General features: G+C 63.1%; 2 protein-coding genes across 12 annotated transcripts; both read right to left on the bottom strand.

Moving 5' to 3' along the window:
- Positions 1 to 10: 10 nt before the first annotated feature.
- LOC102047955 (dynein axonemal intermediate chain 2) lies at positions 11 to 16,320 on the bottom strand. 11 transcript variants are annotated; one of them, XM_055695953.1, is made up of 17 exons: positions 9,148 to 9,236; positions 6,976 to 7,087; positions 6,832 to 6,912; positions 5,243 to 5,353; positions 5,037 to 5,124; positions 4,816 to 4,952; positions 4,538 to 4,663; positions 4,279 to 4,461; positions 4,040 to 4,186; positions 3,816 to 3,938; positions 3,243 to 3,381; positions 3,025 to 3,175; positions 2,627 to 2,939; positions 2,259 to 2,529; positions 1,743 to 2,067; positions 1,555 to 1,654; positions 12 to 1,482 (listed from the first exon to the last, which is right to left on the bottom strand). In XM_055695953.1, the coding sequence occupies exons 2-17, from the start codon at positions 6,988 to 6,990 to the stop codon at positions 994 to 996; spliced, it is 2,799 nt and encodes a 932-aa protein (XP_055551928.1). In that variant the 5' UTR covers positions 6,991 to 7,087; positions 9,148 to 9,236; the 3' UTR covers positions 12 to 993. The 11 variants fall into 11 exon arrangements, with proteins under 11 accessions (XP_055551915.1, XP_055551921.1, XP_055551938.1 ...); XM_055695940.1 differs by having other exon boundaries at positions 11 to 1,482; positions 6,832 to 7,087; XM_055695946.1 differs by having other exon boundaries at positions 11 to 1,482; positions 1,743 to 2,064; positions 6,832 to 7,087.
- Positions 16,321 to 16,421: 101 nt separating this feature from the next.
- Positions 16,422 to 25,304, bottom strand: TTYH2 (tweety family member 2). The gene is made up of 14 exons (XM_055696041.1): positions 25,089 to 25,304; positions 24,334 to 24,506; positions 22,804 to 22,915; positions 22,172 to 22,392; positions 21,985 to 22,080; positions 21,822 to 21,894; positions 21,638 to 21,707; positions 21,420 to 21,475; positions 21,236 to 21,328; positions 21,048 to 21,140; positions 20,814 to 20,956; positions 20,497 to 20,682; positions 20,281 to 20,359; positions 16,422 to 18,319 (listed from the first exon to the last, which is right to left on the bottom strand). Exons 1-14 carry the CDS (start codon positions 25,215 to 25,217, stop codon positions 18,239 to 18,241), a joined length of 1,605 nt encoding a protein of 534 aa, XP_055552016.1. The 5' UTR covers positions 25,218 to 25,304; the 3' UTR covers positions 16,422 to 18,238.
- Between the last annotated feature and the right edge of the window lie 405 nt (positions 25,305 to 25,709).

The raw sequence follows: 25,709 nt of genomic DNA, 5'->3' as shown, positions 1-25,709 counted from the left end.
CCACTCCCCGGCTCAGTGTGTTTCTGTCCTTTTAATGTAAACCCTTGGAAGGACAAATGTGTGTCCAGACACCCTGCACTCAGGTTAGCCCCATCGGTACCTGGCGATGCTGGGTGGATGGCTGCATCCCCGGGGTGCTCAGCACCCACAGGGGCCCTTCCCAGAGCAGCTGCGTGGCTCCGGCTGGGGTCACCGCCCAGCGTGGCTGTGTCCCTCTCTGCATCCTGGGTCCCTGCCTTCAGGTGGGTTTGGCATGGGGGGAGCTGGCTCCCTGCCTCTCGCCCCCAGCAGGGTTGGCGCTGGGGGGCTGCATGGGCACAGGGTGCCGTGGGCAGCCCTTGGCACGGGGTATGCGGCACCGTGCTTGTGCTGGCAGGATTGGTGCTCAGCCCGCTGGCTTGGCATGGGGTCCAGCCCCTCTCTGGCAGGGCGCTCAGTGCCGGTGGCTCCATCTGCCCTTGCTGGAGGCCCTGGCACTATTCCTGGTGATGCAGCCGAGCTGCGGGCGCTGGCCCTTCCTGGGGGTGGTGGGGAGCTGGAGCGGCAGCAGTGGGACCCCAGCACTTGTAGAAGGGGCACTTCAGCAGCAGCCCCAGGTGCTGGGCTGAGGCCAGAGTGGGGTGATGGCCCCCCACACCCTGTTCCCAGCCAGGGGCTCACCTGGCAGCTGCCTGTGGGGGGCTTTGCTCTGGGCAGTGCTTTGGGGGCTCCCTGGGTGCTGGGTGCCTGTGCCCCTGCCTGCAGCATGGGGGATGGTGGCAGGGAGCCCCTGGGGGCTGCTGGCTGCCGGAGAGAGGGTCCACGGGCACGTTGCTTTGGGGAGGGCCCGCACTGTGCAGGGGGGGCGCATGCCATAGGGTGCTGACACCCCGATGGCAGGCAAAGGGGTGCCAAGGGGAGCTGGGGGTGGCCTTCCCACCCTGCCCTCCTCCTCAGGGCATGGCATTGCTGCTGGCTTCGCTCTCGTGGAGCCCCACTGCCTCCTGGCTCGAGTCAGCGCCGCCTTGCCGGGGGCACGGCCCCTCCATACCTGCACCTACATCGTGGCTGGTGACCTCGAAGGACAGTGACCACTTTGATGTCCTTTTGGCATCCATCAATTCCTCCCTCTTCCCTGGCTCCCTGCCACCCTTCTTGCACACCCACACCCAGGCTCCCAGGGAGCGGGTGGCTGTCCCCACCAGGCTGTCCTCGCTGCTGGTTTGCCACAGCCCGCGGCCACCCTGCTCGGGTGGCCATCCTGAGTGGGCGCTCTCCAGGATGTGGGCCCAGTGCTGGGTAGCCTTGGCCGCGATGCTCCTGATGCTGCTTGACATCTCTGGGCACTCTGTGGCATGGTGGCACTGTCAGTGGGGCATGGCCACCCACGCAGCCCCGCTGGCCGCTTGGCTCACCCCTGCGCGTTGCCACCACACCGGTCCTGCTACCCGGGAAGGAGTCGTGCCGGGTCCTCAGGCTGGCCAGGCTGGCCCGTGGCGTGTGCTGCCGGGACACACAGCACCCATAAGTGTCCCCACCTTAGAGCTTTGATGCCATAGGCATGGCTGCGCTCACCTCCTGGAGCACCGTTCCCCGTCTGGAAGTTGGGGCAGGCACTGCTGTGCTCCCCAGGTGCTGTGCCTGCGGGGTCTTCTTGACCATGGGGGTTGGAATGCTGCTGGAGAGGAGACACCCCTGACCCTCTGCCACCAGGCTGTGGGGCACATGCAGCCCCATGCACATGGGGAGCGGGGGTTGCCCACCTGTACCTGTCCCCTGTGGGGCGCAGGGGCGGGAGGGTGTCACAGCGGGGCCCCTGCTGTGGTGGTGCGGGGTGCTCACAGCTCTGTGCCCACATGCTGTCCCAGTCCGAGGCTGGCAGGCTCTCTGTGCCGGCCACCTGTGGGATCTTGGGCAGCGACGTGCCCTGGGCAGGGACAGGGGGTGAGGGCCCTGCATGGGCTGGAAGGGTGGGGGTGTCCTGCCCTACCTTGAGGGTGCCAGTCTCCCCAGGGCCCTCTGCCAGCTCCCGCAGGTAGGTCTCATACAGCTCCTCCAGTGGCTGCGGCACCGGCAGCTGGTGGTCTGCTAGCGAGAGGGCAGGGTGGTGGGCATCAACACCATGCCGGGCTCAGGTGGCAGTGTTGTGGCTGTGTCACGACACTGGGAGGACTTTGCATTGTGACACGTCCCATTGCAATAACCTCTGACACTGCAGGACTCCTAGCGTGACCACATGCAAGAGTCCCCTTTGTCATGGCAGAAGTCACGGGACACACCGGTGATGAGTTGGTGCTGCTGCTGGATGATGCAGGCGCAGAGGGCCTGGTGCCAGTCGAAGTGTCGCATGGTGGTGGCTGGCAGGTGCCGGAGGCCACCCTTGAGCAGGGTGTGGGAACGTGACTCTGTCAGCTCCAGCTCCAGCTGGTGCAGGCGGCACAGCAGGGCCAGCACCTCCCGCTGCTCCTCCCAGCTGCGCTGGTGCCGCAGGGCCTCCTCCAGCCTCTGTGTGCCCTGCTGCCTCTGCCAGAAGTGCTGCACCAGCTCTGCCTGTGGGCATAAAGTGGGGTCACCGTCCCTACCCACAGCCAGCATCCCTGCCGTGGCATCAGCATCTCTGCCAGAGCCCCTTAACCCTGACCCACACCTCAGCCCACGAGCATCCATGAACCCCCAGGGCTGCTGGGGGACCCACGCTGCTGGGCTGAGACTTGTAAAACTCAGATTTCTGGGGATGGGGTTTCAGCTGCTGGCGGTGGGGACAGGGGTCCCAAACCTCCGGCTTCTGGAGCCCGCCCTGTTCCTCCAGCAGAGTCGCTATGCTTTTGTGGGCAACAGCCACGCTGGGTGGCTCTGGCACATCCAATTGCTCATCCCCTGCGTCTGAGTCCCCCTCGCTGTCACCGGGGCCGTTCAGCTCCCCCTGCTCCTCCTTGCTCCACTGCTGGTCCTGCCGTGTCCTGGTGTGGAGAGGAGGAGGTGGTCTCACCCCTAGCCCGGCTCAGTGGGGGACCCCAACCCCAGGGGGGCTTCGCACTTAGGTACCCGGCGAGGGTGAGGAGGTGCTGGGCACGCAGCGTGGTGCCCTCCAGCCGGAGGAGGAGGTCACGCAGGGCTGCCTGATCCCGGCAGGTCCCAAGCAGATCTTCTCGCACACAGCCCAACTTGGGGCGGTCACCACACAGCCGAACCTGGGCTGGAGGCACGAGGGCATCACCACCGAGCCCTGGGTGGCTGGGGGAGGGTGGGGGGCTGTGCCATACCCTGGATGTAGGGGATATCCTGGTGCTTGCCCTGCCCTGGCTGCCCCGGCTTGGCATCTCCCTGGCCCTTGAGGCACTGGATCCCCCTGTGCAGGTCAGCCATGACGCTGTACGAGACGCCAGGTAGGTTGTGCCTCATCTGGGAAGGGGCAAATGTGAATGTCCCATGGCCCTGGCACAGCCCAGCCCCAAACAGGATCCCCTAAGCAGGGCATGGCTGATGGAGCAGCTCCCCAAAGATCCTCAAAGAGGGTCCCCAAGCAGGACAGAGCTGGTGGAGCAGGTCCCCAAGTACATCCCAGACCAGGACCCCCAAGCAAGGTCCCCAGGCAGAGCGTGGCTATGTCCCCATAGGGTCCCCAAGCAGCGCATGGCTATGGGGCAAGTCCTGAGCATCTCACAGTCAGCAGAGCCGTGCCCTGAGCTGTTCCCCCACTCTGGGCACCTGTGGAGCAGCACAGGGATGAACTCCTCAACCCTCCCTGTCATGGGGCAGCAAGGCCAAGGCTGCTTGGAGAGGGGGCCAGCGGAGGGCTGGCTCCCAGGGGAGGAGGGTGCCTGTGCCTGCCCTACCGTGCTGCGGATGCTCTTGGCACGTTGGGCGTAGGCGAGGGTGCTGCGGGACTCCTCAAAGGCGGTGCTGGCTGGGCTGATGTGGGCGATCATTACTGTGTGGCTGTTGCCCCCCAGAGAGTCCTGGCCACAGAGAGCATGGCTGAGAGGGTCCGGGACAGGGACAGCCTGGGCTCCCTCCCAGCTCGAACCCTGCTGTGGGGAGCTGGGACCCCCAGCCGCACCTTGAGCAGGCGGGTCAGCTTGCTGTCACGGTAGTTGATGTATCTGGTGCTCGTCCGGTGGCTCAGGGCCTTGATGCAGTTGCCCAGGGCCAGCAGTGAGCGGTTGATGTGGGCTCCTTCCTTCATCCTCTGCCCGTGGTTCTGTGTCTGGGCAGGAGGGGAAGGCAGAGGGGGAAAACCTGGCAAAAGAAGGGCTGGAGGTCTCCCCAGCCCTGCAGCCCCCCAGGTGGGTGCCGTACCTGTGCCGCCCGCTCGGAGCCTGCCAGGTCGATCAGGAAGAGGCGGCCGTGGCGCAGCCCCCTGCCCCGACGCCGCCGGCGCACAGTGACCTGCAGCACCGCATGGGAGCGTGATGAGGTGCGGTTGGCGGCCGTGGGCTCCTGTGTCCGCTGCCTGTTCCCCCGTGCCAGCAGCTGCATGACCTGGGGCAGACAGGCAGCACTGGGCAGGGGGGGCTCACTGGACCCCACCGTGCCCCCTAAGTGCCTGCTTGCTCACCTCGTCAGCATTGGTGGCAGAGACCTCGGTGATGCCAGCCACCCGGACGGTGCCGCCAGCATCCTCCCGCAGCTGCAGGCAGCCCAGCGATGGGTTCATCAGGTCCCGGATCATCTCATTGTAGATCTGGGCAGGGGGAAGGAGCTCGGCACATCCCTGACAGCGTGGGGACCCGTGGGGACACAGCATCCCACATTGGGCACAAAGGCTGGGACCATGTGCCACTTGTCCCCTGCCCTCCCCAGGGAAGGAGATGTCCCTGTGTGCCCCTGCCACACCTCGAGGTAGGACATGGAGACCTCGTACTCCACATCACCGCTGGCGTCCTGGATGGCCTGGAAGAGGTCACCCAGGGTGCGGGCGCAGATGCCAGGCTCGCCATCGGTGCCCAGCATGGTGTAGGTTTTCCCGCAGCCTGGAGGAGAGGAGGCGGGCTCAGCTGGGGCCAGGACCCCCATGGCCAAGGGGCTGGCCTGCTCCCCAACCCTGCACCCCTCACCAGTGGGGCCGTAGGTGAACACAGTGGCGTTATAGCCAGAGACGACAACCATGATGAGGCTCCGGGTGGTGGCATGGTACACGGTCTCCTGTGGGAGGGTGAGAGGGATGAGGGTGCATCCTGCTGCCCCCCATCTCCAACTGCTTCCCTGGGTGCCCAGCCTGCCTCCCCCAGCCCCACATCCTCCCATGCCCCAAGGGACCCACCTGGGTGGCCGTGGAGTCAAAGGCCACATCGAAGATGTAGGATTTCTCCCGGGAGCGGCTGGCTCGCAGGATGTCATCGGGGTCTTCCATGGGGTCTCGCAGCACCACAACCTGTTGGGGGACTTGAGCGGGGCTGGCTGGGGGGCACCCACCACCCCTCTACTCTGGGGTCACCTCCAGCCTCCTGTGGAGGCACAGCACACACTGGGCATTACACTGCTATTAACAGTGTTAATTAGCACCTGGTTGGGCCCTGAGATGTAATGAGGGTGCTGGGAGCCCCATGGGCTGGTGCACTGTGAGCACAGATCCCCCAGGGCCTGCACACACCAGGATGCTCTCCCCAGCCCTGACACCAGCGTGTCCCGGCAAAGGGGACCGCCCATGTCTGCTGAGCAGCTCCATCCCGAGCAGCTCCATCCCAGTCGGTGGGCGAGGGGTCCCACGGGAGAGCACATCACCCCACCGGTGACTGGGTTCCCAGAGCCCTGGAGGGACCCGAATGGGACTGGGGTTTCAGAGCCCAGGGGTCAACACCCTGGTGCTGGGTAATGCAATCGCTCACTGCTGCCAGCCCCAGGAGCTGGTGGGGACCGAGCACCCTGCCTGGGCATTGCCCAGGTGTCCCATGGGGGAATGATTTGCCAGGAGCTGCATCTTTCCCCCGTGCTCCTGTCTGGGTACCCCACATCACCCACAGCAAAGCCAGTGGGGTCAGAGCCAAGGGGGGCATCCTGGCATGGGGGGGGTACTGGGATGTGTTCTCCCCTCAGTGGGTCTGAGCCCTCGTGGGACCCCGTGTGTGCACACACACACACCCCCCCAGTTGCTGGGGTTGACATCTGTGGGAGGTGCCGGTGCTGCTGGTGGTGGTGCAGAGCCCTTTGTGCTCCTGAATCGTCCCATTGTCTCCAGGCTGGGGCTCAAAGCCAGCTCTGTGTGCGATGCCAGGGGACCTGCCAGGCCGGCTGCCCCACTGCACCCACCTGGGCACGGCGGCACAAAGGCGCCTCTGTGAGAGTGGCACACCAAGGTGCCCGCTGCCCCAGCACTGTGAGGTGGCTGGGGATGCTGACACCCCATGGAGACCCTGTGTGTCCCTGTCCCTGCGTGGAACGGCCCCTTGCAAGGTCCCCTGCTTCCAGCATCCCTGCTGTCTCCCATTGCAATGCAGATTTTGACCTTTCCTGTAAGGCAAGCTGCTCCCTCCCTGCTGCCCGACTTCCAACTCCCCCTGCCCTGGCATGCACCCCCTCCACTCAGGATTGGGGACAGGCAGCACTGAGGTCCCACAGTACAGCAGGAAGGGGGGCTCCTGACCCAGACCCCCCAGAGTTTCCCACCCCTTGCTTTGTTATTGCAGGGTCTCCTGCTGTGGCTGCGAGGCTGCAGGGTGCTCCCCCGGCCTGTGCCTGGCACATGCGGGCACCACACACAGCACTGGGTGCCACCAAGCATGTCCCAGGGCATGCAGTGCACCAAGGGTCACATCCTGCACTGGGGTACCCATCCCTGCTGAGTGCGTGGGATAGGCATGGGGGGGAAGGCAGTGCCCGTTGAACCCAGAGGTGCCCCTCCCGCGGCCGTACCTGCTCATCCACGCGGTGGGCGATGGGCCTGGCCCCCTCCGCCAGCTCGGCAGTGTTCATCGGACGGATGCGAAGAGCCACCTGTGAGAATTTGGGATGAACATGGGGTGGTGGGGACAGGGACAGGGACAGGGGGACACGGACCTGTATGCGAACCATCACGGCAGGGTCCAGCAGCTGAGGCTTCAGTGTCGCAGTGTTGACGCAGCCCCCGGGACCCCCCTATACCAGGAGCTGCAATTAGATGTTCATTTTCCTGGAAGGAAAGCAAACACCGCTGGGACAAGCCTTAAAGGGGCAGCTGGGCAGCGTGCCCTCCTGCTGGCACCCGGCCCCTTGCTGGCGTGGCTCGGGGATGGGTGAGCCCACGGTGGCACAGTGGGAGCGGGGGGCTGTTGCTATGTCCCTGTGCACATGAACTCCCCAGTGTCCCCCAACAGCAGCTGCCAAACCAGCCCCACGGTGTCAAGGCGCGGTGGGGACGGGCTGTTCCGTGGGGCGGCAAGACAAGCAAGCCACGCCAGCCACTGCCTCCTGCATGTCCCCCAACCCCTGCCATGGCCCAGCCCTGCGGGGTGCAACCGTGGGGTGCCCTGGATCCCAGTGCTCCCACTGTCCTTGGTAGCGGTTCTGGTCCCCTTGGGGACAGTGTGCCACCTGCCACCGGCCCAGAGTCACCACCAGCTGCTGGTCCTTGCTGGGGAGCGGGGGCCGTGGGAGGCCCATGAGTGGAGGGTCCCAGTGCAGGGTGCGTGGGGTGTGCTGACCGTGCTCTGTCCTCTAAGTGTCCCCACTGCCCAGGGGCAGGCTCAGCAGAGCACCCCCAGCCCAGCCTGGCTGTCCCCTCTTTCCTTTCTCAGGCACTGGCAGAGCCCCAAGCTGGGGGCTGAGACCCTCTGCCCTCCCGGGGCAGCTGCGGGCCTGGCCTCACGGGTGCCGCCCTGGCCTGGGCTGGGTGGCACTGCAGAGGCTGCAGCTCCCCATCCCACTCCTCTGCCCCGAGCCCCTGGAGATGTCGAGCCGTATGCAGCGCTGGCGGCGTGGCTTGCTCCTGGTGACACAGTGGCTTCAGCCACGCTCTGTGCCCTCTCCTGGCTGCACCCGTGTCCCTGTGGCACGGTTGGAGTGCCGTGGGACAGATGGGAACAGTGCGTGGCTTGGGGAAATGCCTTTCCACCTCTTGTCACTGGTACGGTTAGGGCTGGACCTTAATGAGGCGCTTGGCTGAGCTGCAGGTCTGGTGGCCTGCTCCCTTCCCACGGCTGGGAGGAACCTTCCCCTCGGGCAGCGCTCCCCAGCCTGGGAGCCGGGCTCAGCTCGGGGTGGGGGGGACCGCTGGCCCTGTCCCCCCAGGCCCACAGCAGCGGGTGGGACTCCCTCTCCTCCCTGTCCGTGCTGCCAGGACAGGACTCAGACCCAGCCGTGCCGCTGCACACCCGGCAGCTCTGCCGCGCAGCCGGCTCGCACACGCAGGATGGCTTCAGCAGCTCACACCCGCTGCCCATCCCCTGAGCAGAGCCAGGAGGGCTCACCCCCGGTACACAGGACACCGCCTGCCCGATGGCCCCATGCCTCTGCTGACAGCTGTGCCGTGGGGCAAGCACAGCCGGTGGCTTGTTAATAATTGATGGCCAGGCAAGCAGGCAGGGGGGCTGCCCAGCGATCCCGGCCAGGCTGTGTTTACCCAGCATTGATAACCCCGGCCCAGGCTCTGCCAGCTGCTCTCACAGGGATATCAGCGGGCTGGGGCACAGGGCTTTGCTCAGCATCACTCTGCAGCTAGGAAGGGACAGGGTGCTGCATTGGGATGTCACTGCTGCCACCAGCTGTCCTGTTCTGCCCTGGTCCTCAGGCTGGGGACACACTGAGGGACACTCTGCTGCCATGGGTGCTCTGCTGTGGTCAGCAGCCAGCTTTGATCCATGCCTGGCCTGAGGAGGGGAGATGAAGAGCGAGAGGACATGACTTTCCCACCCTCCGCTCAACCCTGCTGTGACAAAACAGGAAACATGACGTGGAAAGCTCCTGTTTATTCACCCCGAAGAAAATAACATCAAGAGGGCAAAGGGCCAGTGAGCATCTGTGAGCAATGCGAGGGTTTCTGTACGACCCACTGGTCCTGCTTTGGCTACGGTTCCTGCAGAGGGAGCAGGGTGGGGTCAGGGAGCTGGGCAAGACCCTCTGCTCGCCACCCCGCAGTGGCAGAGACCCTCCGAGCTCTGCCTGGCTCAGGGAGCAGCCTCATCCCCACATGAGCCATGAAGCAGCAGCCCTAGCAAGGGGGGGGAAAGGAATGTGAAGCTGGAGTGCACCGACCTTGGCGGCATCCTTCTCCTCCTCCTCCTCTTCCTTGTCCTTGGGCAGCTGGCTCTCCTCCCCCTGCAGAGCCGCCTCCTCTCCCATGTGGTCTTTAACCTAAAAGGCAGAGGCTGACCCCAGTCCCCTGCCCCACGGCAGGGCATCCCTCCTGCTGTTGCCGGTTCATCCCATCCCCGGTACCTCACCACACAGGTGTTGGGTCTCTGTCCGCACCCTCCTCTGCAGCTCCGCTTCGATGACCTCAAAGAACTCCCTGCGGGTACGGTCAAGCACCTGCTGGGGACTCTCCACCAGCCTCTCCTCCACCTCTGCCTCCTGCCCCTCCGACCTGGCGCGCTCCTTCAGCCGCATTTCCCGGTGCCGGGCCTCCAGGATCTTCTCCCGCTTCGTCTCCCGCTCAAACATCTAGGGCAGAGTGGGGGATGAGGGGTGCAGATTGAGCAGGGGACCCTACGGGACAGCATGCTCTGTATGGGGACAGCACAGGGCTCGCTGGCAGAGCTGCTGTGCACGGGGCCAGCAGCGCTGAGGACTTTGGCGTGACCTGGCACAGTGGCTCATGGCTCAGAGCACACGTACAGCGGCAGCCAGGGTCTTCTCGTTCCTCTGGAGGGTGCAGAGCCCGGAGATTTCCAGCAGGCTGACGGTGCCCAGCTTCGAGCCACAGCCAATGATGCAGCCGTTGTCCTGCAGACGCAGGCTGGAGAGGGGCTCGTCGCAGACCTGGGCAGGGAGGACAGGCAGGGGGTGGCACTTAGCCCTGACGTGATGTCCCACAGGGGAAGTCAGGCAGGATGAGTGGCAGAGGCAAATCTACGTGGTTGCCAATACCAGGAGCCTACGCGCCAAGTTTTGGGCTCCAAGACCTGGGCTCCAAGGCACAGCTCTGGGCAGAGCAGACAGCTGCTGCTTGATGGAGCTCATCCTGAGCTCTGTGCAGGCAGGATGGGACTCCATCCCCTGGCTCTGCTGCTCCGTGCAGGGCAGGGTGGCAGATCTGCCAAGCACCCTGCTGCTGGGGCTGGCTGGGGGCAGCCCCGCTCCCCTCCCAGTGTGAGGAACCCAAAGCTGCTGGGCACCCAACCTTCAGGCTGAGGGAGGGGTCGTTCTGCTTGAAGAGGAAGTCCCAGGCATCCAGGGTCCCGTCCGATCTGGTGGTGAAGAAGACGGCTGGCTTCACAGTGCTCCAGCACCCATCTGTCAGGTAGGAGAGGTGGTACCTGCCAGCAGACACAACACAGCGGGGATGGGCTCATGGCCTCCATCCCCCTGGCCCTGTGGCTGTTGCCTGCACAGCACCTTCAGCCAATAGGCCAGGCCTGGGCACCCTCTGTTCCAGTGCCCTCAGCCCCGCTGGCACTGCTCTGCCTTGGTGACCGTCCTACCACCTCCTGCCTGACCTGAGCAGACCAGACCCTGCTGGTCACCTGCCCTGAACATGCTCTTCCACAAAAAAAAAAATATTTTTTTTTTTTTTCCCCAGGGCAAAACCACACCAACACCTACTTGGTTGACATAATTGACGATTCCTTGGCCTCCTCCGACCAGATTCGAGCAGTCCAGTCGCCGACAGTCAGGAAGACTTTGGGGTAGAAAGGGTTCCTGGCCAGTGCGTAGACAGGTCCATGGTGGCCACTGTAGGTACTGGTGATTTTTTCAGAGGGTGTCTTTGCTTTGCGGTTGCAGGCGATGACGATGCCCTGCTCTGTGCCCACCATGAACTTGGTGGGCTGAGGGTGGGAGCAGGAGAGAGCAGCCGTCAGCATGCTGGGGACCCTGCGGTGCAGGGGACAGTGGGGCAGCAAGGGGCGTTGCTGTCCGCACAGAGGGGAGCCTGCTGCAGCCAGCACCTGGGGGGGACTGAGCCCTGGGACCTGCTGTGAGCTGGGGCATTTAGAGACCGAAATGACAGCGAGACGCTGTACTCTGGGAGCACATCAACTCCTTATTCTTAAAGATGGGTGAGAACACGCTGCAAGCTGCAGCACAGTGCTCTGGGTCACTCTGGGCATCAGACACTTGTGCCGTGCCCCTGGCACCCTGCCTGTGGGGGTGACCAGGCACTGCCCGCCCGGCTCGGTTCGGCTTGGCTCACACTCCTGCCCAGGTCAGGGTACTGGCTGTGAGTGCAGGGAGGCTCACCATGGTGGGCTCGAACTCCAGCGTGACGGCACCCAGAGCATTCTCCAGAAGCCCTTTCCGGGTGATGTCCAAGATCACCGTATCAGTGGGCTCGGACAGCTTACGGATGTCCCACCACAGGACCTGCAGGGGACAAGCAGAGGGAGGGGACTGCAGGGGCTGCTCTGTGCCAGCCTGTGCCAACAGCCTGGGGGCCTGGTTCTCCTGCTGCAGTGGCTGGTGAGAGGCAGTGCAGGCAGGGGAAGTTCTTTTGGGGTGCCAGTGCCTGCCAGTGTAGTCCCTGTGTGAGTGCCTGGCATCCTTCTCTGCCCCTTCCCGTCTTTACCTGCCCGTCGGTGGAAGCTGAGAAGCACTCTGTGCCCGTTTTGGACTGCAACCAGATGGCTCTGTACACGGGGTCCCTGTGGCTGACCTCCACAGTGGACACCTCCATGGGCAGCCCCCCCTTCCTGGTGTCCCAGTAAGCTAGGAAGGAAAAAGGAGCTGTTAATATATGCTCCCTTGCCCAACTCCTTTGCTTGCCACGCACTTCCCGAGGAGATGCTGCCCCACAGCCCAAGCCAGAATGGGGAGTAAACCTCTCTGGCTGCTCCCCCTGCACTTCCCGGCCCCAGAAGAACCATACATGTGCCCTGTGGGCTGGGAGCCTGCTGCTGTGATCACTTGCAGGGATACCCACTCTTGAGTGGTAATGCAATTTGCACCTTCTGCAAACACCAAGCTAGACAGTGGTAACATACTGAATAGCCACACAGATGCACTACAATCCCCAGAGGCAATAAACCCGCCCCCCCCCCCCCGGCTCCCCCTGCTCTGCACAAGGGTTTGCAGCAGGACCAAACACGGTCTAGGCAGCCCCCAGCCCCCGTCAATTCCAAACAGCAGCTCTTATATGCAACGCTGCTAAAAACTAGCCTGTGTGACCTGACCCTGCCTGTGCTCCCCTCCTGCGTGCCCGAAGGGTGCTGGCTAACCAAGGCAGGTCCCTGCAGACAGCAGCTGCCATCCTTCCCTCTCTCTGCCTCTGACACATGGCAGGGGGCAAGCAACGGTGCAGGGCTGGGCATGGTTCAACAAAGGTTAGGCAGCTGGGCTGCAGTGGCACTGGGCTGCATGTGCTCCCTCTTGCTCGCTTCTAATTAGGCAACTGGATGTGATAGAGCGTGCTGTGCTGGGCCTGCGCCATGTGCCTGGAAGCTCTGCGAAGGACGGGGTGAAATCCCTCCCCTCCACCACCTGCGGAGCATGCAGTAACAGCCCCATAATGCATGCCCTGTCAGATCTGATTGCTGCTGCAAATGGCAAGGAAAACATCAAAATGAGTGCAATTAAATCAAAGGGCTTGTGTGGCCAAGTAAATAACAGAGCCATAAATGAAGCTGGCAAAGAGATGCCCTTTTCCAAGCACTTGAAACAATAACACAAGAACGATTCAGTGCATGAAACAACAGCAACTCTCCTGGGCTTTTGCCATGCAAAGATACAGGGCCGTGGGTGAGGTGGGAGCACAGCGCATGCACTGCTCAGCTGTCTGATCCAGCAATCTCTGCCGGGCTCTCGCCGTGGCTGCAGCTGCCTCACTATCCCAAGTGCCTGCAAAGGGCTCCCAGCAGGACCAAACACGGTCTAGGCAGCCCCCAGCCCCCGTCAATTCCAAACAGCAGCTCTTATATGCAACGCTGCTAAAAACTAGCCTGTGTTCTATCCTCCCTTCCCCAGGTACCTGCTCAGGTGAGCCCATGTCTGCTCTCCACACGCAAAGCCCCAGGGCTTCAGGCTGTGCTCGGGGTGATCCCAGATACAGCACTAATGATACTATGTTCTTTGTGAGCATAGCAGTGCTGGAACCAGGCTGTTGCCGAATTAAAATGAAGCCAGGCCCTCGTCAGCACCCTCGTCAGCACGGCCTCACGCCTAATCTATCTTCCTTACCCATCTGCCCATTGTAGCATCCTCCCACCAGGACGTGCGAGTCTTTGGGGTTGTATTCCAGGCTCACAAGAGGGGATGACGGCTTGAGAACGAGCTCTGGCTTGTTGGAGTTTTCTGCCAAGAAGGGATGAGTAAAGAGCAAAGTGCAAAGACAGTCTGAAGGGTGAGCACCCCCACCTCTAAAACAGCCTCCCAATACCGCACCCCGCTTCTCCATGCCTGGCTCCCTGCCACGCCGGTGCTGGATGAGGTGGCCATGGCACCGGGATGCCATACCTTAGCCAGGGAAGGGAGCCGACCTGTCCTTGCCTGCCAGCCCAGGGACAGACCCCTGGTACCCCAACCCCTCTTCTTTGCATTTTTCACTCCAAAATTCAAGGGGTCTGAGAGAGCCTTTGAGAGAACAGGGCAATTCTCAGCCTGGGCTTGTGCTGCCTCTTTCTTAATCAAGCATGAGTGAACCAGACAAAGACAGGAACCACATAAGAGGAGTGTGGCTCAGCTGCCTGTTGTGGTCACAGGCGTGCTAGCTCATGAAGTCATGTAATGGGATTTTAGTGGTTTTTTTCCACCTGTTAGCCAGCTTTCAGGTCCCATTTCTCCCCTTCTCTGCATTGATCTGTGGGCAAAGCAGAAACCGAACCCCTGTTCACCCCTTCCGGAGTGCTGTGAGGCTTCATTACACTCTTGGAAGACACAAAGGGCTTCCGCAGAAGCAGCATTACTGACTGGTGAGTTTTCCCTTCCCCTTACCAAGGTCCCAGATGTACGAGTCAAAATTCATGTCTTTCATGTTTTGCTGGAACTCCAGGCTGGAATAAGCCACTGCCAGTTTCTTGCATGTGTCAGGGTGCCAAGAGAGATGCGTGGCCGTCCTCTTGGTTATGTTTGGATCCCTTTTTGATAACAGGACATCAAAGAAGGGTATTAGTTTGCTAACAGCTTTGTCACACCCTGGGATGACTGTCTTCCAAAGGAAACTGTGGGAATCGCAATTAAAACAAGCTGCAGCCCTTGAGCATTGAGTGCAGGAAATGATTCTCTTGGGGGTTGGGCGGGGGGAAAGAGTTGACGATTTAATAAAGTCTTTCCAGTTATACATTTCTAAGAATCCAATTATGTTACTGGATCTGACTTCTAGAAATGACCTAACAGCCCCTGACATTTGAAAATAATCTTTGAGGCACCAAAAAAAAAAGAAAAATAATATCCTGTCTAAAGCACTGTTAGAAGATGCTTAGAGCTGTCTGTCCCTGGACCATGGTACCTATCTCCAAAGCACGTGGGCAGGGCAGGGGGCAGGGAGGGGAGGAACAAACGGAGTTATGGAGCAGGGGGCTGCAGCAGGTCTCTTCATCCATAAACTGATCTGGCACTGTCCTAAAGCTACTGGGTTTTCCACCTCCTTTGTCTCCAAAGGCAGTTTAATTGCAGTAGCTCGCTGTGGATTTGGAGAGCCTGGTGAGCCCAGCCAGTTGTGCTACCTGATGACATTGATGGTTTTTGCGGAGGGGGGCTCGTCTTCCACCTCTGCCATCTCCTCCTCTCCAAAGTACTCCTCGTAGATGTCGATGGCGTTGTTCTGCTTGACGCAGTGCTCCATCAGCTGTGGGGAAAGCACAGGCAGAGGCCGCGCCTTGGGGAGCTGCCTAGGCAGGGGAACGGCAGCGGGTGGGCAGGGGCCTCCAGCAGCGGGACGGGAGCAGGGGGGACAGACAGGGCCTTACGGTGCCGAGGTGTGTGATGGCATTGATGTAGTTCTCATCTCTCTCCACTCTCTTCCTGAAGCGGATAGTTTGTTCCACCTCCTGCGGGTTGATGTCTTTGGGCCAGCCACCCTCGACGTGGTTGATGCCACGGGATTCCACCTCCACTCGCTCGGTGTTGACCTTGGGGGGGGCACGGGGAAAGCAGAGCTGGACTCTCAGCCAAAAAGAGACACAAAACACACTTTTTCCCCTTCGTAGGGTGCTGCCCTGCAGAGTGGGTGCCCGGGAGGCTGGGGGTGGCCGGCAGCCCTCACCTCGTGCTCCGACATGTCGCTGGTGTGCTGGACGAAGCTGTCCACGGGGTTCCTCAGGATGAAGGCGCCGGCCATGCTGGGGTCGGGTGGGATGTCCACGCTCACCTTGGCCGGCCGGTCAGAGAAGCTGCAGGGCCGGCCGAACTCGCTGCGCTTCCGCGTGTACACGTACATGATCTCCATGGTGGCCCTGCCAGGGGGTGGCGGGGGCCTCCTCAGCCCCCAGCACCGAGGGGACCCCGAAAGGCCGCGGCGGGACACCCCGCACGGCTCCCGGGCCGGGCCTCCGGGGAGCCGCGGGCCAGGCCGCGTCCGCCGTTGCCTGGCGACGCCGCGGATCACGTGACGCCAGCCGCCATGTTGGGGAGGGCACGGCGGGGCATCGCGTGACGACCGCACCTTGCCGCCATGTTGGGAGGGCAACGCCTGGCTAATGAGGGGGGGCAATTAGCAAAGGGTACCTGAGGGGGGGGTGCTCTGCCGCCGGCTCCAGCCCACGCCCCGACTGAGGAGGGGTGGAAGCCAGGCTGGGCGCCATCCCGGTGCGCGGGGGCTGGGCCGTGGCCCCATTTGTCCCACCCCATGGCGGGGCCACCCTCCCATCACCGCCAGCCCTGGGCCAGGAGGGCAAGCTGTGCCATGCCTGCAGGAGCCACCATGTCCCCACAGCCGGCACAAGTTGCCCTGCAGGGCTGCGGCACACAGCCACTGCCACACAGGCCTGCGTCCCGCGGGGTCCAGCTCCTTGCCCAGGGCCACTGGCAGCCCACAGGCTGGCACTGGAGGCAGCACCGTTCCTGCTCACTCGTGTCACCCACACCGACGCGAGAACAGCTGGGAAAGCAGCACGACATATGGCTCCCAGCACCCTTTGGCCCTGCTGTTGCCTTCCAGCCCCAACCAGCCCTCCCTTGGCACCGCAGACCCCAAAACCCACCTGCATCCCACCCTGCTCCCAGCACTGCCACACCTGAAATGCCTCCAGCTGCTCCACGCCACCACCAAAACCAGTCCCAGCTGCAGCCACGGGGTTCAAACCCATTTAAAAGCCACTCATAAAGAGTCCCAGCCTGGCAGAGCCAGCACGCTGGGATGGGCTGAGCAACCTGTGCCGGGGTGGCAGGGAAGCGGCGGCAGATGCAGGGCAGCCCAGGGAAACCTGCCAGGAGCAGATAGCTTTAGTACAAGTGTTTATTGTCTTTTCCCCAGAGGGCACATACAAATCAGGCCGGACTCCAGCTCCTAGACAAAGTCCTAATGAGGTTAGTTCACATGCGTTTAAAAACAGCTCTTCTACCAGTACCGTTACACCGAAACATTAAAAGCAAAAAAAAAAAAAAAAAAAAAAAATCCCCTGGAAGTTTCCAACAGCAAGTAATGCTAGTCACAGGTAACACGGACAGATGGTGTTAGGGGACCCAAGGGTATGTACAAGTTACCTTTAAAAGACACAGTGAGTCACTGTTATCAAGTAAGACCCCCTAGCTTGCCTGAGGGGGACAGCCCGGCCACCACGGGGGTCTGCCTGGCTGCAGCACTGTTAGCCAAAGCAGGGAGGAAGGGACAGATCACCACCAGCAGCAGCAGAGGAGGCAGCTGCTAATTGCAATCAGCCAGGGCAAGCCTTTGCCCTCCCCGGCACGGCACGGCAGTACCCTCTGCAGTGAGGAAGAGCCCTGGAGCTAACGCAGCCCTGGCTCAGCCACCGCCGTGGTGCCAAACGTGGTTCCGAGAGCTGAACTCACCCTGGGTGGAGGGAGAGGGACCAGAGGGGTGAGGGGGCAGGAAAACACCCATCCCCTGTCTGCACCCTTCGGGCTGGGAGATCCAGGTCCACCCCCAGTTGGTGGGATGGAGTGGGGGCTCTCCCTGCCCACACACAGCAGGTGCTGCTGCGGGGAAGGGGCCTTTGCTTGCATCCTCCCGAGGTTCCCGGGGCTGCCTGTGCTGAAATGGGCCAGTTCAGCCCATGCTGTTCCCCCGGCTCCTTGGCCCCCAGAGCTGCTCAGCCTGAAGCCTAGTGATGCTGGGCAAGCCAGCCAGGGTGGCAGGACCATGCCATCCCCTCCCCAGGACCGCATCCTGCCCCAGCAATGCCTGAGTAGTCCCTGACCCTCTTTTCCCAGGGGATTCGTGGTTACCCCAGGGCTGTCCTGCAGAAGGAGGGGAGCCTGCCCCAGCCCATGCTGCCAGCCTGCCCACCCTGGGGAGGCGAATCACCAAGATGAGCCTAAAAACCCAGCCAAAAACCTGCTACCAACATGCACTGCAGTAAAACCACACTGGAACAGAGGCAGCAAGTTGAACCGTGCCTCTGCCCTGCAGAGAATTCATAAACTCAGGGGCAAAGCAAAAGGAAAACCAGCAAGGTCAAAACATCCCTAATTCTACAGCCTCTGAACCCGGGGCCAGGGCAGCTCCAGCTGATGTGGTGAGCAGGGCGGGGGGCGCAGGGAGCATGGCAGAGGGAAGCAGCCAGTGGTGCTGACAGGGGTGGCAAAGCTGCTCACGGGCATTGGGTAGGGGCTGGGATCACTAGTGGTTGGTGCTGCATTGCTATGGGAGCGAAGGAGCCACTGCTGGGACCCCTCCCTGAGGGGCTGGAGGCAGCTCGTGGTCCCAGGCTTTGTGCTCCAGGCAGAGGGAGCTGGAGAAGGCTTCCTTCCATGGCGTAAAACATCCCCAGGCTGGTGCAGTGGGGAGGGAAAGGAGAAGCTGCCGCGGGGGCGTGAAGCATCTCCGCTCTTCCCGGAACACCAGGAGCCAGCGCTCGGCCCCGCAGTTGCTGTCAGCCCTGCGGCAGGAAGACTTGAGACCCAGCAGAAGCTACCGAGGGGGAGAGGAGGGTGCGCAGAGCACACAGGGGGCACGGAGCTCATCCTCCAGCTGCTGCCGGGCTTCCCGCCGTGTCTTTACCAGGTGTCTTTGGTCTCCCATTACAGAAACACCGGTGGCATTTTCTCCTCCTGTGAGCTGCCCGGGGCAAATGCGTTAGGCTGGGAACTCAGTGCTGGGGTGCCTGATGTGCTCATCGGTGACGGACAGGTAGGTGGCTCGCATGCTCGGGGAGTACTGTGGGGAGAAGACACAGGGGTCAGTGCACCCCCAACCCACGATGTGTGCCACCAAGCCCCTGGCAGCCACATCCAACCCAACCCCTGCTCTGCCACATGTTGCTGAGCCACCCGGGAAAGCCTGAAGATGGTGAGGGAAGATTGGTTCCCATTTGTATTAATCCCCAATTATTCTGCCAGGCTGCCATGGGTAATGAGGCAAGAGCCTGGTCACAGCCTCTTTGAGGGCTGCAAGAGACCCCCCAGCCAAGATGCTACCCCTGCCTCAGGCTCTCGCTTTGCCCCTTCCCGCACCGCTGGGACATCGGCCAGGTTTGTCCTCCTCCACCCTCCTGACTCCAGCCCAGCAGCAAATTCAGCCCCCATCACCAAGTCTGGATGTATCCGATCCTGAGGGGCTCACACCACGATGCCAACCACAGGCTTGAGCTCCCCTCCCTGCACCAGCACGGGGCTGGTGGCAGTGAAGGCACCATTGTGGGCTGGCACGGTGGTGGAGCAGGATGGGGCTTAGCCCTGACGCATGGGCAGCACCCCAGCTAGGACCGGGTCTCTGTGCCGGGGTTTTGCCCCCTGATCTTCCCCGTCCATTCACAAACCTTACCCAGGTGTGCTGGGGCTCACCGGGTGCCTGTGCCGGCAGCTGCACAGGGCCTCCCCAGGCAGGGCAAGGACCCCCACATTGGGAAGGGGCCAGCGGGGAGCTCAGGGCAGGGGCCAAACCCTCCAGCCCACCCCAACCCCCCAGCGCTGCAGAATTAAATATCTCCAGCATTTTGCAGGAGGGACACCCCAGCCAGGCATTAAGGGAGATTATCCTGAGTTTGTTATTTTGGACTGTGAAAGTCCTTCCTTAGGGATCTGAATCCTGGTTAAATTAGACCATTCAGGGCCAGGAAAAGTGCTCAAATTAATCCCCCCCATTCACCCCTCCAGGGAAGAGGCTTGCCAGCTGCCAGGTCTGCGCAATCAGATTACAGCCTCCTGCACCGGCATGGCTCCACGCTTTCACCTGATGGCAAAAATCTTCCCCAGAAGAGGTGAGCGGGGTGTCCCTGCTGCAGCAGCGTGTCCGGGGCTGCTGCTGTGCCCACGCGGGGCGAGCCGGGGGGCATTACTGCTTCAGATGGAGGCACCGAAGCAGACACAACGCTGTCAGAAAAGGAGGGAGAAAAACTGTGCCGAGAAGGGGATGCAGATGGGGACCGGTTTCCACTCCCAACGCACAGGAGCTGCGAATCCTCTTGTACCTGGGCGGGGGACAAAACGTGGCCCCGTCCCTCCCAAGCTCCCCCCCAAGCTCCCCGCACTCTTCACAAAAGCAAACCAGCCCCACGGGAAAGGGGATGGGAGGAGGCACGGAGGAGGGGAAGGAGGATGGGAACCCAGCTGCTGCCCCAGGAGAAGGAGGGAGGAAGAAGTGGTTGAACTTACTCTTGATGGGCAACTTAGCTCCAAAATAATTGATGCAAAAAAAAAAAAGGAAAAAAAAAAAGGAAAAAAAAAAGGAAAAAGAAATAAAAAAATAAAGCAGGCATTAACAGACAGAGTGGGTTTAAAGAAACAGCAGGGAAATGTAAACATGCATGGGTGACTGTGAAGCATCCTTTGAAAATCAAAATAAGTAAGAAATAAAGCAAAGAGCAGCTGACGGGAAGACTATTTTGGTCCCCTCTGAGCACGTGGCTGGTGACCTCTCCTCACAGCCTCCGCGGGCTGGCTGGGAACTGGGTTAGTGAGTCGACAGGAGGGATGCTCTCGGTAGATAGGGCACGTCCTCTGCAAGGGCAGGAGGAGGGGGCCAAGCTCACCCATCCCCATCCCCACCCCATCACACCTAGTCGGTGCCCCGGGCCAGCGGCTTTCTGGCAAAGCAGAGGGGCTCCATGCCACCCGGCTAACCCCCCCAGCCCCCCCAGCCCATCACAAGAAGGACTTGGCCTCAGCCGTGCACCATACCGTGGGTGGGGGAGAACCTCTGCCGATGAGGGGGACGTTCTCATAGCGCGGGTTTCCACCGAAGAGCACAGCTTGGTTCCTGGAGGGGGAGAGCCCATCAGAGCCAGGGGCACAGCGAGACCCCCACCATCACCCGGTGCCCCCAGTGTGAGGTGATGCTCCCTCGCCAAGGCAGGGAGGACCCAAGGGTCAGTGTCTCCGGGAAAGGGGTCTCACATGTACTCGGAGACGGGGGCGTTGGAGATGGTCTGTGCCGGGGGGTGCAGGCTGCTCTGGCTGCCCAGGCTGCTGCTGTAGCTGCAGAAGCTGCGGAGCTGCCCCCGGGCCGGGTTGTGGGTGGCGATGCGACGCGCCTGTGGGTTGAAGGGGTCTTCCTCATCCATGTCGTCGTAGTCCCGGTCCCTGTGGGGACAAGGCAACCATGCTAACCCCCTGGCCCCCAAGGCAACTTCCCTGCTGTGGCCAGCTCGTGCCACACGTGCCCCTGCTGAAGGCAGGATGGTTGTGCCGGCAGCGGCCGCGGCCAGACCCACCTGCCAGTTATGTGCTTCCAGGCGCGTGGCGTGGCACAGATGATGGTGGAGAAGGAGGCGGCCACCAGCAGGGAGAAGAGGACCAGGTAGAGCAAACCCTCTACCCCGTCGTAGCAGATGCCAATGAGGGCGTCGAGGTAGTCCTGCAGCAGGAGATGAGGTACGGCAGGGCTGGTGGCGGATAGGGGGTGACCCCAGGAGCACTGTATCGCCCCAACCTGGACCCCCACTCACCTTGTGCAGCCCCCGGCAGTCCAACATGGCCGTGAGCTGGTGCAGGCTGGTCTCTGAGGAGTTGAGGAGCTGCTGGACCCCCAGCAGGTCTTTCTGCAGGAGAGGGGGGTGGGAGGGTCAGGGCAGTGCTGGGCAGGATGGGGAGCAGAAGGGGGGACATGGAGCCCTGACTCCCCCCAACCCCATACCTCTGCTGTTGGGAAGAGGGGCAGCGCAAACTGTATCAGGCCCTGGATCTGGATCTGCATGGTGGTGAGTGAGCGCTGGAAGACGGTGAGAGCCTGCGAGGGGGGAGCGGTCAGAGCCACCCAGCCCTCGGGGACACCCCTCTGCCCCAGACAGCACAAACTGGGGTGCCCAGCTCCCCCATACCTGCTGGAAGGGGTTGCTCAGGCTCTGGTCGCAGTACAGGTAATAGTGCACCACCACTGCAAAGCGAACAGGAGATGTCGGTATGAGTTACCCGATGGGGCGTAGAGCACAGCACGGGGGTGGCAGAACAGCAGCGGAGAGCACCGGACCCCAGGCAGGTTTGGGGGAGCACTGGGGTCCTGCCCCAGGGACACCTCTGCCCCGTGGCTAGCTCTCACCCATGCTGATGTCGCTCTCTGTCTGGTTTATGATGAACTTGTCTGGGGCCACGCAGAAGTCACTGGTGCCCTGCAGGGACGAGAAGGACACTGTCAGGGTTGGGAAGGATGGAACAGGTGCCCTCAGCCCTCGGCTCTGCCCTGGCACAGCCGGTACCACCCCTCCCCTCCCGGCCACGCTCACCACTGCTGCCGCCGTGTCCACGGCCATGGAGGCCCAGCTGAGGATCAGCGTCAGCAGCCCGCAACACAGCATCCTGCAGGGAGAGGGGCAAGAACGCTGCGGGGTCTGGCTCTGCTCCCTTCGGTGGCTCCAGCATCCCCGCGCCACGCTGCAGGGTACTCACGTGGTGAGGAGGCAGCGGGAGCGCTTGGCCAGCCCCAGGCAGGCCAGGAGGCAGACGGTGAGGACGAGGATGAAGAAGAGGAGATAAGCCAACCACCTGGGCACAGAGAAAGGCTCCGTCACGCGCGCCCACCTCCCCAGCCCCACCGGCAGGTGCTGTGGCAGCCCAGTGCCGTGGCCCTGCTCACCGGTAATACTCAACGTAGGCGATGTGGCCGGCCAGTGCGGTGAGGTCCGTGCTGGTGCCCTGCCAGACGGGCAGCCCCGAGAGCTGCAGGACGATGCTGCCGGCCAACTGCTGCATGAACTTAAGGGTCTGCAGGTAGTCCCCCCGCGAGGCCAGGAGCTCATTCAGCCGTGCCAGGTGCTGCTCCAGGCCCACCTGCATCTGCAGCGTGGTGACTGCCACCTGGGGACGGCGTTGATGGTCAGTCCCACTGCGATGGCACCGGGGGCTTCCCCGCCGTCAGCCTGGCACCCGGCAGAGCTGTTTGCTCCATCCCTGGGATGCTCTCCCGGCGCAAGAGCAGCCCCACATCAACCCACTGTGCTCGAGCTGGATCCATCCTTCTGGACAGCCCCAGCACAGCCACCCTGGCCCTCCCTGGCCACAAAGGCCCTATTCTGCAGGGTGACGTCACCCTCCCGCGCGCGGTGTGGCATGACCGTCCCAGGGCCTCGGCCGGAGCAGGCAGGGCTCAGCCGGCAGTGCCGGACACCTCCCTCCCCAGGGCTTCAACCAAACCCAGAACGGAGGATCAATGTGACCCAGGGGGACATGGAGGGGGTTGGATGGGGGGATGCTGCCTCACGGCCCTACCAGTGAGTCGATGCTGATCAGGGTGTGGTTGGCATGGTCCAGGGCGTAGAGCAGCTGGTACACCCCATCGTTGGTCTCGCTGTTCCCGTAGAAGCCGATGCCAACGGCCGCACTGTGGGCAGAGAGGGGACCCCCAATGAGCGGGGAGGGGAAAGGCTCACCCCAACATGAGTGCCTTGCTGTGTGGCCAGGGAGGGTCTGGGGACACCAACTGGAGAGGGGATGGGAGCATCCCAGTTTTGGGGAACCCCCCTACTCCCAGCAGGGCAGAGACAAAGCAGACGGGACAGGGGCAGCACCATGATGGGGACCCGCTCCCTGCCAATGTCCACAGGGCCTGGGGACACTCTAGCCCGGAGCTGCTCTGTGGGCTGGACACAGCAGGTTTGAAGCTTTCCCTGCCAAACCCTGAGAGACTGAGGGTGGAGGGGCCGGGCAAAGCAGGTTAGGGGAATCCACTGGGACCAACATGCTCCCAAATAAACCTGCTCCTGGGCTCAGCCCCAGGAGGGCAGGTGGGTGGCAGCTGGAGGCTGTGCCACAGCCACTCCAAGCCCCACGCTGAGCTCCCCATGGCCGCTTCGGTGCTCCCTGGCACCTGGCGTGCCAGCGGGTGAAACCAGGCTGGAGATCGGAGCTGGCTTGGAGGAGGGATGTGTCAGTGCCCTGGTCAGCCATGTGCCTGCAGGTGGCCAGTGCACACGATGCTCCCTCCCTCCCCGCGGCAGATGCCAATAAAACCGACAGACAATGGCCCCTTCGCCATGATTAGGCCTTTAACAGCCACAAACAGGCTCAGCGTGGCTGCTGAGGGGTTCAAAGCCCCTGGGGAGCTGCAGAAGGACCCCCTGTGGGCGGCCGACGGGTGCCCCAGCCCTCTCGCCATGCTCCATGGGGTGCCCTGAGGCCGGAGGAGCAGGAGGACGCCAAGCTCATTAGTGCCTTTTCCCTGCTTCGTACAATGCTCGCAGGCAGCCATCTCGCTCCGCCCAGGCAAAACCAGCCCCTTTGTCTGGCGAGTGGGTCGTGGCTGGGCGGCCAAAGGGCCCCGTGTCCCATCCAGTCCCACCACGGCCAGGCCTGCCAGGGGGCACATGGGCCGGCTGGTGGGGTGTCCTCCCAGCCACGGGCTGCCAAAAACTGAGACAGGCTTGGGAAGCCACCAGAGCGCTGCTGGGTGAAGAAGCATCCCCTCGCCTAATTGCTCCGGTTGCAATTAAAGGCGGGCGTGTGCGGGACCTGCCAGCTGGGTCATGCTGCTGCCCGCCATCTGCTCCGGGCTGGGATTAGTGTCCCGGCACCGCTCCTGCCTGGGATTAGCCAGGAAGGCAGCATGGCTGGGGGGGGGACAGGGACAGGGCTGGCCTGCGGCTGGTCCCCAGGGCTGCCCCAGCATCAGTGGCTGTGCAGAAGGAGGCAGGGATGGACCGTTATTTAATTGCACAGATCAAACTGAAGTGACTCATAGCTGGAGCACAGAGCCCCCTCAGTGATGGGGGGACGGCACCGGGTCCCTGTCCCCGTCCTCACCAGCAGATGAGCCCAGCGGTGACAGCCATCCAGGTGACACAGCAGGAGTGGGGCCGCTTGGTTTCGGGCTCCTGGTCCCTTTTGCAGCAGCACAGGCAGATCAGGTAGACGGTGAGGAAGAGGAGGTTGAGGCCGAGGCAGACAGCGGCCACCAAGCCCAGGAAAAGCAGCGACTGGGGAGGAGAGAGGGGACAGTCAGCGCCCGAGCCCGTCACGTGCTGCAGAGCGCCCGGTGGCAGGCAGGATGCAGCCACATCCCGCACCCCACGGGATGGTCACACGGCGAAAAAGGAACCGTGGCTGCTCCCGCTCCGACGCTGGGCCACCAAGCTGCGGGTCCCGGCAACCGGCGGGCAGCGGCCCCTTCGAGGGGTGGTGGTGCACTGGCGGTGCGCCCCCCGCCCCCCCATTTAGGGTTCCCGCCCCGGGATGCCAAGGAAGGGCTGCAACGGGTACCAGGAGCCCGCGCCGCCGAGACAAGGGGTGACCTCTGCGCACCGGGGGGTGGGCAGCGGCAGGGCCGGGGGGGCAGCGGGGGGGGCAGCGGGAGGCCGGGGGTGCCGGTGCCGGCTGGCCCGGCGGGGGGGCCCCGCTGCCCGCCCGCGGAAGAAGGGCGCTTTGTGCGGCCGTGAGATCAGAGCTGGCGCCGGGATGAAAGGAGGCGGGGAGGGGGGGGACACGGGGAGCCCCAGACGGGACCCCCGCCCGGGGAGGGCTCGGGGCGCGGGGCGGCGCGTGGCCGCCGGGGTCGGTACCTGCTGGTAGTCGGGGTCCCGCGGTCGGAAGGCGGCGGGCACGGGCTGGAGGTGCAGGCCGCGGTGCGGCAGCCCGTGCAGCCAGCCCACCCACCAGGGCACCAGGTAGTCGGCGCGGGCGGGCGGCATGGCGGGGCCGCGGGCCGCGCTGGGCCGCCGATGGCGGGGGGCACCGCGCCGCCACGCCGCGGGGCTCGCCCCGCCCCGCCCGGCCCCGCCCCGCTCGGCCCCGCCCCGCCCGGCCCCGCCCCGCTCGGCCCCGCCCCGCCCCGCTCGGCCCCGCCGCTCGCAGCCGGCGCGGCTCAGCGCTCCCCCTATAGACACCGCGCCCCGTCCCCGCCCCGCTATAGGGGCACTGCACCTCCGCGTGTCCCCGCTGTGGGGGCACCGCTCCCCATCGTCCCCCTGCCATAGGGGCACTACTTCCCCATAACCACCCGTCCATATGGACGCCGCACCCCATCCGCAGCCCACTGTACCTCAGCATCTCCGTGCTATAGGGGCATGGCACCCCTTCACCCATCTGCTATAGGGCACCACACCTCACCCCCCCCCCGCTATAGGGGCACTGCACCACATCACTGCTCTGCTATAGGGGCACCACTCTCCCATCACCAGCCC

Source organism: Falco cherrug, chromosome 1 (genome assembly GCF_023634085.1).
Source record: "Falco cherrug isolate bFalChe1 chromosome 1, bFalChe1.pri, whole genome shotgun sequence".
NCBI lineage: Eukaryota > Metazoa > Chordata > Aves > Falconiformes > Falconidae > Falco > Falco cherrug.
The sequence above is the reverse complement of the archived record's forward strand: the minus strand, read 5'-3'. Positions and strand labels throughout refer to the sequence as shown.